This window comes from Muscardinus avellanarius (genome assembly GCF_963383645.1).
Source record: "Muscardinus avellanarius genome assembly, chromosome: 21".
Lineage (NCBI taxonomy): Eukaryota > Metazoa > Chordata > Mammalia > Rodentia > Gliridae > Muscardinus > Muscardinus avellanarius.
The window spans coordinates 11,002,378-11,022,740 of NC_137807.1; the positions used below are offsets into that span (position 1 = coordinate 11,002,378).

The 20,363-nt window shown below is 47.9% G+C and overlaps 1 protein-coding gene and 1 pseudogene across 3 annotated transcripts in view; one reads left to right on the top strand and one right to left on the bottom strand.

Annotated features, from left to right (window-relative positions):
* Positions 1-3,627: 3,627 nt before the first annotated feature.
* LOC308278142 (mitochondrial nicotinamide adenine dinucleotide transporter SLC25A51-like) lies at positions 3,628-4,517 on the bottom strand (annotated as a pseudogene). Its single transcript has 3 exons — positions 4,482-4,517; positions 4,177-4,306; positions 3,628-3,965 (listed from the first exon to the last, which is right to left on the bottom strand). The product of its transcript is annotated as a mitochondrial nicotinamide adenine dinucleotide transporter SLC25A51-like (transcript).
* Positions 4,518-6,269: 1,752 nt separating this feature from the next.
* The window catches only part of FBXW8 (F-box and WD repeat domain containing 8), a gene marked incomplete at both ends in the record, with an annotated part of 109,240 nt that continues 95,146 nt past the window's right edge, over positions 6,270-20,363 (top strand). The window contains one exon of one of the 2 annotated variants that reach the window (XM_080717439.1): positions 6,270-6,587. In XM_080717439.1, the coding sequence (XP_080573565.1) occupies positions 6,270-6,587 (318 nt within the window). The remainder of the gene's footprint in view (positions 6,588-20,363) is intronic. The other variant, XM_080717440.1, reaches the window with a different exon arrangement.

The window sequence follows — 20,363 nt, forward strand, 5'->3', positions numbered from 1 at the left end:
GTGGGAAAGTTTAAAGTTAGAATTTAAACTTAGAATTTAAACTTAAATTTTAAACTTAGGGGCTTAGAAGACGAACAGTCTGAAGACTCTTTAGTTGAAGTCCTGCTTCATGTATTCGTTTCATAGTTTAGTTTTTCAACAGTCCCGGGGGTGTTAGATTAGCATTTGATTTTATATAAAAAGGATTAAATTTAAGTTACTTTGAAAAAAAAGAAAAGACTAGAATAATTGATTCAATGCAATTGAATCGCTCTGGGGTACAGGGGAATGCACCCCCCCCCAGGGCACCTTCAACGGTGATGGTCAATTCCGAGGCAGGTTAGGATCTCTTGGCGAGCTTTAAAACATCCTGATGCCTCGTACACATCCCCGACTAATGGAATCAGAGTATCTAGGACAGGAGCCACAAAACAGTATTTTTGCAAATTCCCACGTGATTACAACGTACCGCCAGGTTTGGGCAGCACTACCCGACACGAGGAAAGGATGTATGTGTCTAGGTGCTAGGAATGCTGTCCGGAGACTGCCTTCAGCCAGGCGTGGTAGGGCACATCTGTAATCCCAGTACATAGGAGTCTGAAACAGGAGGTTCACAAATTTAGTCTCAGAAATTTAGCAAGCCGGGCGTGGTGGTGCACGCTTGTAATCCCCGCGCTTGGGAGGTGGAGACAGGAGGATGGCGCAGGTTCAAAGCCAGCCTCAGCTGGCTTAAGAGACCCTGTTTCCAAATAAAATATAAAATAGGTCTGGGAGTGTAGCCCGGAGGTAGAAGGCCCCTGGGTTCCATCCCCAGCACCACAAAAACACAAAACAAAACAAAGAAACTTAGCAATTTCAGGAGGCTTTCAGCAACTTAGTGAGACCTGGGTTTCAAATAAAAAATAAATTAGGGCTGGGAGCGTAGCTCAGAGACAGAACATCTCTATGTCTCCCTGCCTGTGTGGAAGCCCCAGTTTGAAAGCCTGGCAGTCACGTGGGCTCCTCTGACTCACTTTTGTTGTCCATGTTATCAGGTCAAAGATCCCAATGACCGCCGGGCGTGGTGGCGCAGGCTTGTAATCGCTGCGCTTGGGAGGCTGAGACAGGAGGATCACACAGGTTCGAAGCCAGCCTCAGCTACTTAGGGAGGCTCTCAGCAACTTAGTGAGATCTTGTTTCCAAATAAAATATAAAATAGGTCTGGGAGTATAACCTGGAGGTAGAAAGCCTCTGGGTTCCACCCCCAGTACCACACATACACACACACACACAAAAAAAAAAATCCTAGTGACCCAATTCAGTGACACATTCTGAGAATCTCTGCTCTGGGAATTTGAATCCCAGAAGATGGGAGACAGGCAGAGAGCTCATCCTACAGAGATGATACTTGAGTTCCTATGATAAAATCCATGAATCTGACCTGGCTCTTGGTATGTTAAAGACTGATTATTTCTCCTCCTCCTCCTCCCCCTTCTCTTCCTCCTTTTTCTTCCTTCTTCTTCCTCCCTCTCCTCTCCTCTCCTCTTTCCTCCTCCTCCTCCTCCTCCTCCTCCTCCTCTTCTTCTTCTTCTTCTTCTTCTTCTTCTTCTTCTTCTTCTTTTCTCTCTCTCTCTCTCTCTCTCTCTCTCTCTCTCTCTCTTTTTCTGGTACTAGGGAATTGAACTCAGGGGCATTCTACCTCTGAGCTACATCCCACCCCCCCAGCATTTTTTAATTTTCATTTTAAAATTTCAAATCAGGGTCTCACTAAATTGCTAAGTATCTCCCTAAATTGTTAAAGCTGGCCTGAAACCTACTATTCTGTCTCAACCTCCCAAATACTGGGATTGCTGGCATGTACTACCATGCCCAGCTCTCAATTTACCTCTCTTCATTTAGGATATTAGAATTGCTGCCAGGTGTGATGGTACAGGCCTGTAATCTCAGTACTTGGAACGCTGAGATGGGAGGATTGCAGGTTTGAGGCCAGCCTCAGCAAATTAGCAATGTATCAGCAACTTACTGAAACCCTATTTCAAAACAAAAAATAAAGTAGAAAGCAAGCCGAGGTGCCTCACACTTGTAATCCCAGTACTTGGGAGGCTGAGACAGGAGCATCAAAGGTATATAGCCAGCCTCAGGTACTTAGTGAGGCCATCCGCATCTTAGTGAGACCCCGTTTCAAAATAAAGAATACAAAAAATAAGGCTGGGGGGTGTAGCTTGAACATTGAATGCCCCTGGGTTCAATTCCCAATATCACAAAAATAAAATAAAATAAAAGGGATTGTTGAAAAGATAGGATGTGAATCAATGAGGGTGCTGGATTTTCCACTTAAATTATTCTCTCTGATCCTGGATTCCCAGTCTGTTAATATTACTTCAGTGAAAAATGTCATGGTGCAGCCAGGAGTGGCGGTGCACGTGTGTAATCCCAGCATTCTGGAGGCTGAGACCGAAGGATCGTGGTTCGCGGCCAGCCTCAGCTACTTAGTGAGGCCCTTTACAACTCAGTGAGACCTTGTTTCAAAATAAAGAATAAAATATAGGGCTGGGATTGTAGCTTGAAGGTAGAATGCCCCTGGGTTCCATCCTCAGTACCACACACACACACACACACTGTCGGAGCCAGCCAGCAAAAGTACGGGTTCTGAAGAGAGGAGTGAGGATGAAAAGAATTTTATTCAATGAATTTTATTCATAGAATACTTAATTCTCTCATGGAAGGATCGCCAGTATACTCCCGGGTCGATATCTCTACTGACCGATCCCGGGTTTATTACTCTCATCCTATTTATACAGCTCCCGGTCAACCAACCCTCGTGACGTCACCACCTGTGCACGTAATGGTCAAACCAATCAATTCCACCTGAGCTTCTCTCAGACATTGAACTTTCCATGACTCCAAACCTTATTGGCTCTGGGCAAAGGACAGTCAGAAGTATTCGTAAAGGGGAAAACCTTAATGGCTCCCCACAACACACACAAATGTCATGGTGCCCATATGCAGCCATTGGACCCTAGCTGGCTTAGGTATATGGACTGAGTAACGTAAGAATGAACAGTTTGGGTCTGGGGCGAAACAAGAAAATTGGGATCTTGAGTCTGCAAGGGACCAGGTATGTGATTTGGGCCAAGTTTCTCAAATTTTTGTCCTTTTTGTTCATCTGTACAGTGACGACCACAGTTCTCAGCTTAGAGGTTGTTATTCATTCAGTAAAAATTTATTGAATGCTTACTAATCCGCAATCTCCAAGCTGGGAGTTGAAGATATAGAAAAGAAGGGGGAATATTAATCATTCAACTATATAGGATGTTGTAGACAACAGGGAGACCTGTTGGTTTTTTTGTTGTTGTTTTTGGTTTTGCAAGATTAAGTGAGGTCAGGATCTAGATATGGATTATTATTAATATTTCAGAAGGGCACTGGGGGTTGAACCCAGAAGCATTCTACCAGCAAGTTACACCCCCAGCCCTATCTTTAAATTTTTTTTCCTACTAAAACCTTTTATTCTGTTTTTGTTGAGGATTAAGGAAAACAACTCCACCCATAATTCATTGCAAACTGAACTTAATGACACCACCTTATGCTTAAGCCAATTTGGAACAAGGCCAAACTGCATTCTTAGGTCTGTTTAGTTGGTAAATAGCACTTAATCAGTGACCTTTTTCATATAACCTTTAACAAGAACTCCTAAGTGGCATTGATTATGCCCCAGGAGATGAGGGACCGGTGGTCATTCAGGTGAGCACCTCTGAAAAGATTTGTCAGTTTCCTGCCCCGTTCTAGCCAGATTGTTTTAAAAGCCTTGGGAAAAGACTGGGATTCCCCACCAATCTGAGACTGTATTCGAGTTTTTACAACATTCATTGGAAAAAACAAGAATCCCAACATGGCACCCAGTAGACTTCCACAGATGAAGTCATTGACCAAGTGAGCACTGTGCGTAGTTGCAGTGAAAAAGAGGCTCCTTGATGGGGCCTCAAAGGCCAAAGAAAAGGACGTTGCTAAATCCATTACGGAGCCAGGCGTGGTGGCGCACACTTGTAATCCCTGCTCTTGGGAGGCGGAGACAGGAGGATGGCGCAGGTTCGAAGCCAGCCGCGCTGGCTTAAGAGACCCTGTTTCCAAACAAAAATATAAAATAGGTCTGGGAGTGTAGCCCGGAGGTAGAAGGGTTTCCAGGAACCCCAGTACCACACACACACACACACACACAAAATCCATTACAGAAGAGAATGGGCACCTGGCCTCGATAATACGCTCCAACTCCGTGGCATTTCAGTGCCCTGAAGGCCTGGTAAGTGTTTGTGAATTTATCATGATGCCTGTGGTCTTGAAGCAAGGTCTGAACTCCACAGGCAGCCTGGCACCGCTTTAGGCCTTGGCTTGGAGGCCGTGGACCAGTCCTGGTTGCCTGAACCCAGGCAGCTGGCAGGAGGGGAGGGGTGGCTATGTTTCCATGGTGATCCTGAGTGTGGATGGCAGTGGAGGGAGGGTAGGTCCAGCCCTGTGGGACCCGCCCTCTTGGCTGAGCTGCCCCGGCCACTTGAGTGCATGCATTGAGCAGCCTCCAGCTGGGGGACTCAGCAGGGCTCACCACACTTGGGGTTCCAATGCCAGGCTTGCCACTCTGAGTCACAAAATGATGCCCTTGTATTTTTCCCACTTAGGTAAAGTTGGTAAGGGGTTGGTACAGTTGGGTCCCAAGCCCTATGGCAGGAGATGGTGGGATACTCTCAGGTCTGAATCCTCTTCACCTTCCTGATACCCCTCTGCCTAGGCTGAGAGAGGAGGTGGGGAGGGGGATTCTCTGAAGCCAGCCGGCCCCCTCCACAGGCTCCTAGGGGCTCCTGCTCTAAAAGCAGCATACTGAGCCGCCAAGAAGAAGGGGCGCTGGAGGCTGGCCCAGGAACCTAGAAGGAGAGGCTAGAGGACTTCGGGAGCCCCTCTCCAAGCCCTCCACAATCTGAGCATGCTACCAGGTCCCAAATAGCCAAGACTAACAAAGGCAGCTGTGTCTGAGCCCAGCCCTTCCAGAGTGACCCCTGGTCCACCCTCCCCTCTAACTGGACATCCTCTTCTGTCCCAAGTCCCCAGAGAGAAAACAGGCCTGCCGGCTGGTGTGGATAAAAGGAGTTCCAGGAGCCTGGACCGCCCTGGCTGGGGAGCCTCCTGGAATGCATGGGGCAGACCCTGCTCATAGGGACATTTTCAAGCTGTTAGTTGCTGTTTAAAAACAGAAATAAAATTGAAGACTAAAGAAAAAAAAAAAAAAGAACTCAGCTACTTAGTGAGGTCCTTTGCAACTCAGTGAGACCCGGTTTCAAAATAAAGAATAAAAATAGGGCAGGGGCTGTAGCTCGGAGGTAGAATGCCCCTGGGTTCCATCCCCAGACCCGCAAAAAAAAAAAAAAAAAAAAAAAAAAAAAGTAGCGCTGGGGGAATAGTTCGGAGGGAGAAGTTGGGTTCAATTCCCAGTACCATAAATAAACGAATAAACCGGGCGTGGTGGCTCATGCCTGTAATCCCAGCATTTGGGAGGCTGAGACAGAAGGATCACGGGTTCGAGGAGAGCTTCGGCTACTTAGTGAGGGAGGTCCTTGGCAACTCAGTGAGACCCTGTTTCAAAATAAAGAATTAAAAAAAATAGGGCTGGGGGTGTAGCTCGGAGGTAGAATGCCCTTGGGTTCCATCCCCAGAACCATTAAAAATATATATTATAAATCTATATTTGTATATTATAAAATATATATTATAAATATATATTATATATTATAAATATATATGCTAAGCCGGGCGTGGTGGCGCACGCTTGTAATCCCTGAGCTTGGGAGGCTGAGACAAAAGGATCGCACGTTTTCGAAGCCAGCCTCAGCTACTTAGTGAGACCCTGTTTCCAAATAAAATATAAAAAAGGTCTGGGAGTATAGCCCGGAGGTAGAAAGCCTCTGGGTTCCACCCCCAGTACCACCACCAAAAAAAAAAAAAAAAATATATATATATATATATATATATATATATATATATATATACACTAAATTCTTAATTCCTGATATATAGTCTTCGTCGTCCTGTGAGTGTTTGCTGATTAAGGGAGGAGGGCTCGAGTCTCGGCAGGCGCAATGAACCCCGAAGCCCGGCGCGGAGTCCGGGGCACCTGGCAGCGCGGGGGGCGTGGCCGCGCGGCCGGAACTCAAGAGCCGCGGTCCCAGCGGTTTCCGGCCGCCGCCGCGGACGTTTCCGGTGGAGGGACCGCTCCGTGGCACCCGGCGGGGCGGAGGCGGGCGCGAAGGCCCTGCAGCCGCAGCATGGAGGACCACAGCCTGGAGGAGTTCCGCCGGCGCTGGCAGGAGGAGCTGGCGCAAGCCCAGGCCCTGAGGAGGCGGCGACGGCCGGAGGCTGCGGAACGGCGCCCGCGGCGGCCCGACGCGGCTCCCGGGCGCGGCGAGCAGGCCTCGGGGTACCTGGCGCTGGCCCAGGGCCTCCTGGAGGGCGCGGGCCGGCCCCCGGCGGCGCGGGCGACCCGGGCCGAGAGGCAGGACGCGGCCAGTCGCTCCCGCTCCCCTCCGGTCCGCGAGGCCGCGGGGGCCGGGGAGCAGCTGGTGGACCAGCTCATCCGCGACCTGGTGAGTCGCCTTTGCCTTCACCCAGGCCCGGGCCGCCCCGCCCCCAGAACCAACCCTTCCTTCCAGGAGTTGGAAAGTAACTTTTTTCTTCTTCTTCTTTTTTTTTTTTTCCTTACTGGGAATTGAACCCAGGGGCATTTTACTTATCACCACACATTCCCAGCCCTCTCTTATTTTTATTTTGAAACTGGGTCTCACTAGGTTGATGAAAGTCTATTTCCTGAGGCTGTCCTGGAACCTGCGATCCTCCTGTCTCCTGGGATTGCAGGTGTGAGCCACCATGCCCAGTGGAAAGTAACTTCCTCAGGCCACCGACCGGAAAAGAGTAGGCATATACACACCTGTGCATGTGTAGGGTGTCCTCGAAAGCAATCGATTCCAAGGGGCTGTTTCAAACCCCTGATTTGGCAATATCTGCAGACATTAATGGGGGTGATCCACTGTGAGTGTGTGTGTGCAGGTGAGCTGCTGGACATACAGCGGATGAAGGCCAGGGGTGCTCTTGAACATCGTACTCGGAAAAAATTATCTATCCAAAATGTCAGTAAGCATGAGTTTGAGAAATCCCACTCAAAAAGGATGCCTACACTGTGTGTGTGTATGTGGGGGGTACTGGGGATGGAACCCGGGGCATTCTGCCTCCAAGCTACACCCCTAACCCTATTTTCATTTGTTATTTTGAAACAGCCTTACTAAGTTGTAGAGGGCCTCATTAAGTATCTGAGGCTGGCTGCAAACTTGACATCTTCCTGTCTCATCCTTCCAAGTGCTGGGATTTCAAGCATGCACCATCATGTTTGGCTTATTTATTTTGAAACAGGGCCTCACTAAGTTGTAGAGGGCCTCACTAAGTAGCTGAGGGTGGCTGTGAATCTGTAATCCTCCTGTCTTCAGCCTCCTAAGTGCTGGGATTACAAGTGTAAACTACCATGCCCAGCTGATACCTACACTTTTCTTTGTTTTTATTCTTTATTTTGAAACAGGGTCTCACTGAGTTGCAAAGGGCATTATTAAATAGCTGAGGCTGGCTTCGAACCTGTGCAATCCTCCTGTCTCGGCCTCCCAAATGCTGGGATTACAAGTGTGTGCCACCATGCCCGGCTTCACTTTTTAAAAAAGTTGTCTTTGGAGAGGAGGTTAGAGGAAATGGATGGGAAAGAATGTATTCTCTGTACTGTTCTTAATCTTTCTAACTGTGCATGCATTACTTAAAATCTGCAAAAAAAAAGAGGAAAAATCCTTTGGGCAGTATAATTAAAGTGAAGGTTCTTATCTTTTGGAGAACCATGGATTCTTTGGAGAATTAGGAAAGCTGGAGGCTGTCTCATAAAAATAGCCCCCTTCACCAAGTTGACAGCGTCCAGATCACCTGACATGTATCCATGGCTCCCAGGTTAAGAATTGGGAGGGAATAGCAGGCTTTGATCATTTGATTTAAACTAGGCTTAAAGAAAACTTTTTAAGGCTTTCCATCTGGCAATTGTTCCGTTAGTGGTAGTTGTTTCAAGAAATAATGATATATTAGGTTTATTCAGATAACATTAATAGCTTCTAGTTGAATTGTTTTTAACAGTGTCTGGTCCTGTGCTTTAGCTTAATTCTAATACAGCAGTCCTGTGAGATAGGTATTACTCAAAATTTCTTTGATTTGCCTAGGATTATCCAGCTGACAAATTCTAAGAATTGAATTAGAATTGAGGTTTTTGACCTGTAAGTTTTACTAGATAAAACCCGAGTCATAAGAATCACCTGAGGCCTTATTGAAAAACAAGTTCTAGGCTGGGCATGGTGGCGCACATGTGTCATCCCAGCATTCGGGAGGCGGAGACCAGAGGATCGCAGTTCGCAGGCAGCCTCAGCTATTTAGGCCCTTCACAACTCAGTGAGACCCTGTTTCAAAAATAAGACTAAAAACTAGGGCTGGGGGGTGTAGCTCGGAGGTAGAATGCCCCTGGGTTCCATCCCCAGTTCTGACCTGGTGAATCAGTCGCCAGGGGAAGAGGGCCTCAAGTCTGATGCTTAGAATGATTAGATTTGTTTGAGACATTGCTTTCCAGTACGTAGCCTTCTTTGGACCTGAAATCTGTGTTCTCAAGGCTTTCCAGTTGTATGATCTTAGGCATTGGTTCCAAAAATAGTGACTTATGTATGATAAAAAGGCAGGGACCCCGGCCAGGCGTGGTGGCCCACACTTGTAATCCCAGCACTTGGGAGGCTGAGTCAGCAGGATCAAGGTTCATGGCCAGCTTCAGCTGCTTAGGCTGTCTGCAACTCAGACCCTGTTTCAAAATAAGGAATAAAAACTAGGGCTGGAGGCATAGCTTGAAGATAGAATGCGCCTGGGTTCAATCACCAGTAAGTCCCCCCACCCCCCGCCAAAAAAGCAAGAGACCTGTAATCCCAGGACTTGGGAGGCTGAGACAGGAGGATCGCAGGTTTGCTGCCAGCATCAGCAGCTTATAGTGAGGTTCTCCACAATTTAGACCCTGTTTCCAAATAAAAAATAAAATAGAAGCTGGGTGTGGTAATGCATGCTTGTAATCCCAGCATTTGGGAGGCTGAGACAAGAGGATCGCGGTTCGCAGGCAGCCTCAGCTACTTAGGCTCTTTGCAACTCAGTGAGACCCTGGTTCAAAATTGAAAAATAGGGCTGGGGGTGTAGTTCGGCGGTAGAATGCCCCTGGGTTCTATCCCTGGTACTGCATTAAAAAAAAAAAAAATAGGGCTGGGGGTATATCTTGGAGGTAGAATGCCCCTGGATTCAATCCCTCTTCCACCAAAACAAAAACAAACTTTGCAGTCATCAGTAACATTGCTGTAAAATAGTAATTTATGTGTTTGCTTATGTCTTTTGGTGCTGTCCTAAGAGTCCAGACACATTATCTCAGCTCTTCCAGCTGCCCTCTCTAGAGCCCGTTTTGAACCCATTCATAGCGGAGCATTAGGAAAGTAGGTCTGTAAGGGACAGTATCTTTGGTCTGAGAATGGTGGTAATATTCATAGGAAAGGCTCGGATCTCCATGTTAGAAGTTCAAGCCCCAGCGCCCACAGCAGTCGACAGGTAGCGGAAGTGGGAGGAGTGGGCCAGGTGCTGCTGCTCAGTCCTCTTCCCCTAGCTCATCAGGGCTTTCACATACAGACAGATTCATCATAGTTTCGTAATGATTTGTTTCATAGTGCTAACTAACATTAAATACCAAACATGTCAGTTGTATAGGAATTGTCCTTCAAAGCCCTCTTGGTCTTGTTTTCCCACTTCTAAAAGTGTTTTTAATCATACCACGTCAGTGTACAAATCATAACTACACCGCTTCATGTATTGAGAATTTCACATACATGTAAGCAGCACTCAGATGAGCACAGCATCACCAGCTGTCAGGACCACCCTCCACGTGTTCTCTTCCATCTGAGCGTGGCCACTCACCTGACTTCTTTTTTGTATGTGTGTGGCGCTGGGGATCTACCTGCGAGCTCTGCCACCAGCCCAATTTTATTTTTATTTGGAAAGAGGGTCTCACTAGGTTGATGAGAGGCTCACTACTGTGAGACTGTTTTTGAACCTGCAGTCCTCCTGTCTTGGCCTTCCAAGTCCTGGGATTACAAGTGTGCACCTCATGTCTGGCCTTGCCTGACTTATAACACTACGTTTGAGCTACCTGCATGTGAAATCGTAGCATTTACTCTTACCATGTGTGAGTTTTTAGGCATAGCATCATATATAAGATTGATTCCTATGCATGTACCACGTTTTATTTATGCATGCAATTGGTGGTGGGTATGAGAACTAGTTGGTTAAAGTCAGCTTGGGGCTGGGCGTGGTGGTGCACACTTGTTATCCCAGCATTCCGGAGGCTGAAACCAGTGGATCGCAGTTCATGGACAGCCTCAGCTATTTAGCAAGTCCCTTCGCAACTCAGACCCTGTTTCAAAAAATAAGACTACAAAATAGGGCTGAGGGTGTAGCTCAGAAGTACAATTCCCCTGGGTTCAGTCCCCAGTATCTAAAAAAAAAAAAGCCAGGCATGGTGGTTCGCGCTTGTTATCCTAGCATTTGGGAGGCTGAGACAGAAGGATCAAGGTTCGCGGACAGCCTCAGGTACCCAGTGAGGCCCTTTGTAACTTAATAAAGAATTAAAAAATAGGGCTGGGGGCGTAGCTCGGAGGTAGAATGCCCCTGGGTTCCATCCCCAGTACTGAGAAAAAAAAAAGCTTGGGGCTCTCAGGAGTAGTGCTGCTGTGAGCATTTTGCACTTCTTTTGGGACACAAGTCCATGCTTTTCTTAAATGTTTACTAAGGAGTGGAATGGTATCAGCCTTGGTAGATATTGATAGTTTCCCAAATTGGTTGTACTGGCTTCTTTCAATGGAAACTTGAGTGTGTGGAATATAGTATTTTACTTTCTTCTTTACCATAAATAACACCTGAGACGACCCCAGCAGGGTGAGATGATAGTGATAACCTGGAGGCACATGCCGTGGCTGGGCTTGAAAATAGTAGCCACGACCACATCAGCTCAGGGTTGCTGTGTACGAGGTGGGCCCGGTGTTGTAAGGTCTTTAGGTTGTTTTTTTTGCAATGAATTATGTATTTTATGTGGACTTCACTTTTTTCTGCATTAAAAAAAATCTACTCCAAAACTTTGGTGTAAGCCACCATTTATTTAGCTGATTGTTTAGCAGGATGGCAGTTCGGGCTAAATGTGGGTAGGCTTGCTCATGTATCTGAGGTTAGGTGCTGGTCACCTGACAGCTTCCTTCTGGGGGTGGCTCGTGGTTGTGCGTGTGTGTGTGTGTGTGTGTGTGTGTGTGTGATGAGTCTCTTATCATCCACCAGCCTAGGCCATCATGAGCTTTCGCAGCTCTGAGAGCAACAAGAAGCCAAGCCCCAGTATCCAAGTGCTTTTGATGTTGCTGCTTAAGTCATGTTTGTTCTTACCACATTGGCCAAAGCAGATTACAGGGCCAAGCCCTGCTCAGGTGTGGGCTTACCCAAGTGCCTGGGCGCATGGGCAGGTGAGGGGCTGTTGCTGCAAGTCTGTATGACGTCTCTTCCCATTTTTCACTGTTGGTAGCTAGTGCACAAACCTGTCCACATTTTGGATGAAAACACTGCAGAATCTGCCGGGGCTGGGCTTGCCTTTGCCATGTGCCTTCCCAGAAGCCCTTGCATGACCTGTGGTTGACTCAGGAGGAGGAAGATTTAGTTCTCTCGGGACTCCCCAGAAACTGACAGAGACTGACAGTTGACACGGAAGAGAAATAACTGTCCCTCCAGCCTTCAGCAGCTGTTTTCCTAGTGCGTCCTGTTGTATTTTTAGCTGTGCTGCCATCAGACTTCAGTAAATTACTAACCAGAAGTCTAGTTGCCTTTTGTTGGGCAGGTGAACAGCGCTCCCTCGAGGTGTCACCTGGCTGAGTCCAGGCTAGAACCTTCGGTGGGCAAGCACAGCTGAACTGTGAACTGAAAACTTAGAAGTATCTCCTAATCATTCCCGAGGCTTTGAGCGCGCGCTCTCTCTCTCGCGCGCGCGCTCTCTCTCTCTCTCTCTCTCTCTCTCTCTCTCTCTCTCTCTCTCTCTCTCGTGTGTGTGTGTGTGTGTGTGTGTGTGTGCGCGCGCGTATGCGTGTGTGTGTGTGTGGTTGTGTGGTGCTGGGGATTAAACCCAGGCATTCTCTACCATTCAGCTACCTCCCAGCCCTTTTTTGTTTGGGGATAGGATCTTGCTAAGTTTTCAAGGCTGGCCTCAAGCTTGTCATCCTCCTGCTTCAGCCTCCTGCCACTCCTACATAGTGGCACGGAGCTATAATCCAGGTGGATTATTATAATCCAGGAGGATTATAGCTCTGTGCCACTATGCCATAGATTATAAACATAGATTCCCAAACTTTTTGTCTTAATGCCCCCTTTTCAGGAAGAACTTAGTTACCCCCAGGTGCTTCTACTGCTCCCTTATTTTTACCCAGTGGCCCTCAATTGCTTCTGCCCCCCCCAAGGGTCAAAGTTGTGACTTAGGAGCTCATGGTAAGTGATGAGTTGGGAGTACTTTTTTGGCACTTGGTAATACATGGCTAATACAGTGAGAGAAATGACATCCTGCTTGAACTTCGCAGGCAGCAGGCACTGTCACATTAGTCTTGGATCCCCCTTTCCCTTACAGCCCAGGCTCCTTGGAGGTAGGGGGCCACCTGAGTATAATTGCAGGAAGGCCTGTTCATCGTGGTGATTGTGATACCCAGTTGCTTGGTCCCATTTTTAGTCAGCTGGTGTATCCGATCTCTGGAGTGTGAGGCGATAGGCACCCAACTCCAGCTGGCATCTCCTGATTCAAGTAACGGAGAACTCCAGGCGGTGGTGCTTGTGCTGGGGACTTGCATAATGCAGCCGGAACGCTTCCTTCTCTTAGCCCTGTCTTCCTTTTAGGTTTATTCACATTAGGCCGTCCCCTCTTGGGAAAAATGGCTACTCACAACTGCAGCCTCGCATCCCATCAGCTTAGCAGTGTGGGGAAAGAGCGTGGCATCTCTTCTGTTTTATACATCAGAAGTCATGAACCTGAGTTCTTAGTGGTCCACATTTGGTCATGTGACCACCTTTGAGCCAATCTCTGATTTAAATTGTCCAGATTGTATCCAGGGCTCCTGAAGACAAAGGCGGGGCTAAGCACTAACTGGAAATATGTTTTCTGCTCATCCAGCATGCATCTATTTATTGATCAGCCGGGAGCTGGGGAGTCAGCACTGAGCAGAATGTAACAGTGCCATCCTTGGAGCCTCATTTTTCTTTGTTTTTTTTTTTTTCTCTTGTGGTACTGGGGATGGAACCTAGGGGCATTCTACCTCTGAGCTTCACCCCATTGAAACACGGTCTCACTAGGTTGATGAAGACTCTCACTATACGCTGGGGTGTTGTCCTCAATCCCGCCATCCTCCCAGGTACCGGGATGAGGTTCCAGGTCTGTATTCAGGTCAGGGGGCCTGAGTTTGGGTTTTGGCACTTCTGCTGACTAGTCCTCTCCACTGGAGTACCCGGGCAGACTTTCCTTCCTCTTTGCTGCCCTTTCCCTTCCTTTTTACAGCTTGACCCAAATTCCATCTCCTGTGTCCTTCCTTCCTGACCCCTCTAGCACAGATTTCTCCCCTAACTCAAGAGTTCTCATAGTTGTCAGTATCGCACTTTCTCATGAATCGGCAGGTCTGTCTTGGTGTATCTGAAGTGGTCTCTGTGTATATGTAATAGGACAACTTGTAACTTGGGTTACATCTTCTGTGGGGGTTTGTTGGCTTGAGGCAGTGTGAGCTCCCTTCCACAGTACTCTCAGGTGGCTCCTTAGTGTCAGGCAGTGCTCCTAGGCACTGGGGATGCAGCAGCAGCCTGTGCGCTTTTAGAGCGTACATCCTAGGGCGGGAGGTGGACAGTGGGCGAGACATTGCTGGGTAAAGGTCTGGACAAAAGCAGGTAGAGGGGATAGAGTATGTCGGGGAGGGCTGTGTCTTGAGTAGTGCTGTCCCACAGGGCCTTCCTGGGAGGGTGCTTTTTCATAGAAGACCCAAAGGAGGTGAGAGAGAAAGTGTGCAGAGGTGCGTGGAGGGGATCCAGGCCGAGAGCAGCGTGTGCAGCGCTTCTGCAGTGACCAGGGCCTGAGGGGCCACACAGTCCCCAGGGAAGACCTTACCTGTGGTTGAATGTTCTGCTGTGCGCTCGCGCTCTTTCTCTTTCTCTCTCTCTCTCTCTCTCTCTCTCTCTCTCTCTCTCTCTCTCTCTCTCTCTCTCTCTCTCCCCCCTTTTTTTATAGGTACTGAGGATGGAATCCAGAGGCTTTATTCTTTATTTTGAAACAGGGTCTCACTGAGTTGCAAAGGGCTTCACTAAGTAACTCAGGCTCCCTGCGAACTGAGATCCTCCTGTCTCAATCTTCCAAATGCTGGAATTACAAGTGTGTGCCACCACGCCTGGCTGGTGTGCTTAACCAGTTTTGACCGAGGGACCGCATGTTTTGGTTTTACACTGGCCCCCACAAGTTATGTAGCTGATCTAATGGTGGGATTGTGATTGGAGTGACTCTTGAACAAACGAATTTGTCCCCACAAGTAGCACTGCTCTGGACCTGAAGTGCTGACAGGGACCCTCCCCTCCCCACCCCCATCTCCTTGCCAGGTCCTAACCCTCTGGTCCCAGTTCCACTAGGAGGATGATTTGAGACTAGAGGTCCGTCCTGTTTTGCCTGACAGTGGCTTTCTTCCCTACCACACCTGGCCTCATGCCCCAGTCTTGTAGATTGGCTTTTTCTGTTTTGCTCCCTTGCCAGTCTCCAGAGATGGTATAGCAGTTGGTGGTGAATGAGAGAGGTAGAAAACCTATTTCTGTTTAAAAAAAAGACGCTGGGCATGGTGGTGCACACTTGTAATATAGTGAGGCCCTCAGCAACTTAGTGAGGCCTGTTTCAACATAAAAATAAAATAGGGCTAGGGGTGTAGCTTGGAGGTAGAATGCCCCTGGGTTCAAACCTCAACACCAAAAAAAAAAAAAAAAAGAGAAAAAAAAAAGATCTCATGGACATTAATTGTGCATCTGCCATGTGCACAGGGCTGAGCTGTTTAGACTCCGAAGTGTTCCAGCTATCATCTGTGCTGAGTACCTTCTGCTCTTCCTCATGGCTAGGCACGGGCATTAGGTTTATTGTTAAGAGACAAATTGGCTTTTTGTGGACTGCTTGGGAGCTTAACCTCTTTATAGGATTGTTTCTTTGGAGAAATGATTTCTAAGTTCTAAATAGCTGGCTTACTAATGAACTGTGGAATACCTTGGGGGACTATCTGTATTGCCTCTTGTAGTCTGTGTGTTCTGTTTTATATGACGGTGATTTATCTCTATGGAGACCTCAGCTCTTTGAATGGAGTTGCCCTTACACATTTGCTAACAGTGCTTCCTCTCCTCTCCCCCGGTTCCAGGTACGGCCCTGAATTTAGTTAGTGTTTGGAACATAATGATCTTGTGTAAAAAATATGCAGCATGCTTACTGTAGACATATTTAAGAAATTTATTTGTTTTTGTTTTATGGTGCTGAGTTTGAATCCCGGGGTCTCCTACCTCTGAGCTACAACCCCAGACCTATTTTATTATTTATTTTGAAACAGGGTCTCGCTAAGTTGTGGAGAGCATTACTAACTAGCTGAGGCGGGCTGCAAACCCGTGATCCTCCTGGCTCAGCTTCCTAAGTACTGGGATTGCAAACGTGTACCACCATGCCTGCCTATATTTAGGAAATTTAGGAGAATCTAATTTAGAAAATCTCCTGTAACGTCATTACTCAAAGGCTGCTGCTGACCAGATTTTGGTGTACTTCTGAAATTCCTTTTTTCTTTTTCTGTATAAGAATATTTTGATAGTGAGAGCCTGTTTCAAAATAAAAAAATAAAATAAGGCTGGGAGTATAGCTCAGAGGTAGAACGCCCCTGGGTTCAGCCCCCAGATCCCCTCACCATACACACAAAAGGAAAATGTCTTTTGAGACAGAATGGGCGCCCATTTATTTTAAGAGTGTCTCAGACCCCTTCCCTTTCAGTCAACCAGTTTTTTCCTTCTCAAAGAAGACACAGGCAGACTCCCCTTCCAGTTCCTTCCGATTGAGACTGCGTGACTCCGCTCCGTCCAGCGTTTGCGTTGTGTGGGGAATTGAGATAAATTCCCTTAGAGAATAGTCTCCTTCCCTCGCAGATTAGAAGAAATTTTATTGCAAATCTCTTATTTGGACCTGAGGTGCTTTTCTCCTTTGAGTCTCACAACACCACCTAGAGAGCTCTCCCACGCTGTCTGCCCTGCAAATGCACATCGGGACAAAACCTTAAGTCACTTTCTTTACTTTGTACTGACTTGGCTCCTAGTAATTATCCCTTCTGCTATTAGACAAGAGCAGACAGATTACGTTTCTAACAGTAAGGCAGAAACCAGTCCACGTACAGAGCTAGCCTCCCGTTAGCACATGGAGCACACATCAGCCTCTCTGGGGATGGGGCTCTTTGCAATTTCTCTCAGCGTTTTTGGCGTAAGTCCAATGGACTTTGGGACATCTAGTATTCACTGACCCTAAATTAACAAGGTACATTACCCCTTTGTGCATGTGTTTTTTTCCTCTTGATTGGGAAAGAGCGGGTAGATTGATTTTTATATCCGCCTGTGATTTAGGGTTGTGGTTCTCAACCTCTAATGTGCACAGGGAACCCCTGGGGGAAGTGATGCCTGAGCCTCTGAAGTCTGGGGGCAGTAGGTCTGGGTGGGGCCCCGGACATTTAGAAAGACGCCACGGCTGGATTTGATGTGTCAGCCAGGCTCAGAGTCACTAAGAATGGGAAGAGAGGCAGCATCTTTGCCGTTGTCATAACATTAAAAGCGGGTGGTATATTGTCAAAGGTATTTTCCCCTAAATTTGAAGAAATGTTAGTACTTTGAATTTAGTTTTCTAGAGCTTAAATTTGGCAAGTCTTACATTGCCAGCCACTATTAACATAAAATAATTAAATGGTGTAGTCACATTGATATTTCTGTAGTGTGACTAAATGTTCCCACTTAATATTTTCACATTTTTTGTGAAATATTTAATGTTTTCACATTTCTTGCAGTGCTGGGTATCTAACCCAGGTCCTTGTGCATGCTAGGCACAAGCTTTACCACCGAGCTGCAATTCCCAGCCCTCCATTTTTTAATTTCTTCCTTCTTAGAATCTCTCTCTGAAATGTGCAGTCCATTTCAAGGTTTCTAGGTCAGTGTAGATACAGGGTTGGGCAGTGAAGCTCGTAACTCTGGATGGCTGTGTGCTTCACCTAGTCCAGGTGGGTCTCTGTAGCACACTAGTAGCAAGTAGTATTTACCTGTGGGAAGAGACAACAACTTAGGGCCGTCCTCAGGCTTGGTGCTTAAGACACTCTGCTGCCACTCAGGAAATGCATAGTTACTGGGCTCCGCTTTTGTCCAGGATGGGGCTTGATACCCCTTTTAAGTCATGCAAACCTGTAAGAGCTGGGTTCTCAACCACAGGGTCCAACGTGCTCTAGCTCAGTCCCTTGTGAGACGTTCCCCAAATGGCATGATACTAATAGTAGTAAGTTTCGAATCACTTCCGTGACCTCAGATTGTCTCTCGTTGATCAGTAGAGTAAGAGCACTCTCGTTTGCCTGTGTTGAGTGGAGGAGAGGGAGTAGGTTTCCTAGACAGCGTCTGTGGAGGTGTCTCTAAGAACTTTGGGGAGCATGTCCAACACGAGACCACCACGGGTCATGTCTGTTGCTTTGGGGAAAGTGGATTTTACACAAAACAGACTCTGAGATGGCGATTTGCGGGTAGGAGGTTTAGGGTTGACCTTTCAGAGAGGTTCGGTATTGAGGCCAGGGGCCCGGCCCTTGTACCCAGGTGCTGACCAGTCATTGGACACAGCTGCCCTCTGGGAGGGACCGTAACTTGGTACGGCAGCTGCTGTGGCCTCTGTGTCTGTGAAGGGACTCGGCTGTCCTGGCAGGCAACATTGTTATGTGGGTGGGGGTCTCACGCCTGAGGGGGCATCTGAGTGACCCATTGCAGTGTCCACTAACAAGAGCTGTTTGCACGGATGTCTTGCTAGGATTATTCCAGGCATGCACATGAAACTTCAGCCTTTGGTCTCCTGAGCTTGTGGGTCTGCATATTTCTTTTCTTTTTTTAAAAGCAGTAATAGGAATTGAAGCCAGCCTTGCTTTTGCTAGCTCTGCCACTGAAGTGTATCCCAGTCCTTTCTACTCTGTTTTGAGGCAAGGTCTCTCTAAGCTGCACAGGTTGGCCTCAGACTTGCCATCCTCCTGCCTCAGCCTCTGGAGCAGCTGGGGTTACAGGTATGCACCACTGGTCTACTACACATTTCTTAAAATGCAGACCTTCCTTTGGTACGTTGGCTTCCTCTTTCCTTCTGCCATCCCTCAACAAGTGCTAGCAACAGGGAAGTCTGGGACTTAACGTGTTTTAGATCGACAGTTGTTTCAGAGTGAAGATGGAATTCCAGGAGAACAGTGATTGAAAAAACAAAGCTTGGCTCTGGAGTCCTGGCACTTACATAACTACAATTTTGTGCTTTAAACAGGGCGCCCTTCAACACGTGTAAATGGGCCATGCTGGCTGTGTGCGTTGACATACTGACAGTGGACCCGTGCAGCGTGTCTCCTGCCGAGTCCGTGTGGCACCCAGGAGACCGCCGCCTGGCCACCTGCAGCCCTTTCCTCCACCGCGCACGGAGCACAGCCCCTCAGCTACCAGAGGAATGCCCTCTGTAGTCGGTGTGTGTGGGGGGGGTACTGAGGATTGAACCCAGGGCATTCTACCTCTGAACTACACTCCCACCCCTTTTTATTTTTATTTTGAAATGGGGGTCTCACTAAGTTGCAGAGGGCCTAAGTTGCTGAGGCTGCTTTTAAGTAGTGAATAATTATTCGCTTAATCAACTGCTATTTCTATGGGTGACTAAGTTTTCCTGTATCACTATTTCCATATTTTTATATATTAATGTTTCCATATTTTTTCTCCAACCTGCAATCTTGTCTCAGCCTCCCAAGCACTAGGATTACAGATGGACACCACCATGCCCAGCTTTAAGTTACTACTTTTTAAAAGTGCTCTTGGGCTGGATGTGGTAATCCGAGTGCTTGGGAGGCTGAGACAGGAGGATCTGGGTTCACGGACAGCCTCATCTACTTAGGTTGTCTGCAACTTAGTGAGACCCTGTTTCAAAATAAAGAATAAAAAGTAGGGCTGGATTTAATCCTCAGCACCACAAAATAAAATTAAAAAGTTTCCGTCTTGGAAAAGTCCGTCGTCTGGATGCTTCCGTTGTTCAGATCCCTGTGTGGCAGCCTCTGCTCCACCAGGCCCTTGCCGCTACTGTGTGCGGCAGGAGTGTGCTTTAGTGTGGCCGCCAAGAGCCAACTGAATAAGTATTTGCTCAGGAAACAGACAGAAGGGGCAGGCCAGCCTGCAGGAGAGGACAGAGCGTTCACAGTCGCTTACTGTACCTGAGCCCGTCCATCATGGTCTCATTGCATTCCTAACGGCATGCGGTGTGTGGGTGCTGTGCCGTGTCTCACAGACGAGGAAGCCCGGTGCTAAGTCAGCTAAGTTGGCCTGCACCCCCAGGCTGTGCTGCAGCCCGGGGCGACGGTGGCTGGGGTGCAGGGGCGGCCGGGCTGTGCTCTGTGCCGTCTCAGGCCCTGCCATCCTCACGTCCAGTCACATCCTGAGTGGGACCTGCGGGAGGCCTGGCGCCTCCCTGGGGGACTGAGCCCCAGTGAGTGCGGGCGTGTGAGTGTGTGAGGAGGAGGGACGTGTTACTCTTATTTCTTTATCAAGTGGGTACAGTGGGCCGTCAGTAGTCCCAGAGAGACAGCAGGAGGGATCCGGGTCGCCGTGGCACCCGTGCGGCGTGCTCCCCCAGTGCGGTGGTGGTGACTCCGGCGCCTCTGTCTTGATGCGTGAAGCGGACCCAGCCTGACCACGGGCTCACCGTTGTTTTTTTAGGCAAAGACCTTCCAATTACCCTTGCAGATTTTTCTCCTGTTTTGTCAGTACGGCCACATTTAGCTCCTGCTTTAACATTCTGCTCCTTCTCTGCCCGCAGAGAGCGATCAGCTCTCACTTTTTCCTCTAGAGAGCCTTTTTGGCCGTTGCTTGCGCTGTTTTGCAGTTGGACACTGCATTTCCTTATATTCCAGATTCTCCTTCAGCCTCGAGGCCCTAGAAGAATAGAAACATGATTCCAGAAA